The 1,179-nt window shown below is 38.9% G+C and overlaps 1 protein-coding gene across 4 annotated transcripts in view; it reads left to right on the plus strand.

Moving 5' to 3' along the window:
• Window positions 1-975, plus strand: part of LOC106878214 (uncharacterized) — a 40,404-nt gene extending 39,429 nt beyond the window's left edge. For all 4 annotated transcript variants that reach the window (XM_014927360.3, XM_014927361.3, XM_014927362.3 and 1 more), the window contains one exon: window positions 873-975. In XM_014927360.3, coding sequence (XP_014782846.1) covers window positions 873-880 — 8 coding nt within the window. In that variant the 3' untranslated portion in view covers window positions 881-975. The remainder of the gene's footprint in view (window positions 1-872) is intronic.
• Window positions 976-1,179: the final 204 nt, after the last annotated feature.

A 1,179-nucleotide genomic window follows, 5' to 3' on the forward strand; every position in this document is an offset into this window, starting at 1 on the left:
GAGGTTGGTTTATAACGGCAGGACCAAAAGTACGCGTCATTCCCCTCCATTGGTCAGTTGAAGCTTAGATAGTGTCACGTGACAGCTAGTTGGTGCTGACTGCTGAAGCCTATCGGCGAGTATTTAGAGGGAGATTTAGCAGGAGGATTAATCTCCTACTGACATTCGTTGACGTTTCATCGAAAAACCAAAGAACAAAAGAAGGGTGGTGGGGGGAAAAGGAGAAAGCAAAAACAAACGCACCCAATACCAGAAATGAAGATGCCTCCCGAAGGTGAGGCCCCCGCCACGTCGAAAACAGTAGAGGAGTAGGGACCGAAAACGGACGTGGTTCCTCCTGACGATGTCTTTAGCCACTGGATGCTATAAAAGAGCTGTTGAGGTAGCGAACCGCGAGACATGGTTGGAATTCCTTCAATATATATACACACATACATACATTATTACGCATACATATACATAGATATATGTATACACTCACACACATAACATACATACATTCACACATGTATGTATGTATGTATGTATGTATGTATCTATCTATCTATCTATCTATCTATCTATCTATTTATCTATCTATCTATCTATCTATCTATGCGTGTGTATACCCACAAAACTTTACTTTGATCAATCCTGTCAGCATCACAGCGTTCTATGCTTCAATACTGAAACCGAGGGTATCTGAAACCGAGGGTATCTGAAACCGAGGGTATCTGAATCACACAGGCAGACGGAGATATACAGGCAGACGGAGACAGACAGACAGATAGATTCAGACGATAGTATTTTATTCCAATTATTAAAAAACATTTTTGTTAATTTAATGTACAATAACAAATGTTCTCAAAACCAATCTTCATTTTTATTTTCAGACAACTGAACCGTGACCAGTCGTTGGCACTGCTGCAATCCATGAAGATCACGTGTATATTCATGTGTAAAAACAAATAAACTTCTTGTTGCTTTAAGCAACTACGTTTCGTGTTTTTGTTTGTTTTTATGCGTAACTTTTTCACATCTTATTTCTTTCTTTTAATCTGTGATTAGTATGTCTTTATCCGTCATTGTTGTTGTATTTGCTGTTGTTACTGTAGATGTCATCTAATCCCAGGTCAGTTATGACTAAGCAACCATACTCTGGGATATGCCAATACACACAGATAGAGAAATTAAGGCAAA

This window comes from Octopus bimaculoides, chromosome 7, assembly GCF_046866305.1.
Source record: "Octopus bimaculoides isolate indiv1 chromosome 7, ASM4686630v1, whole genome shotgun sequence".
Taxonomy (NCBI): Eukaryota; Metazoa; Mollusca; class Cephalopoda; order Octopoda; family Octopodidae; genus Octopus; species Octopus bimaculoides.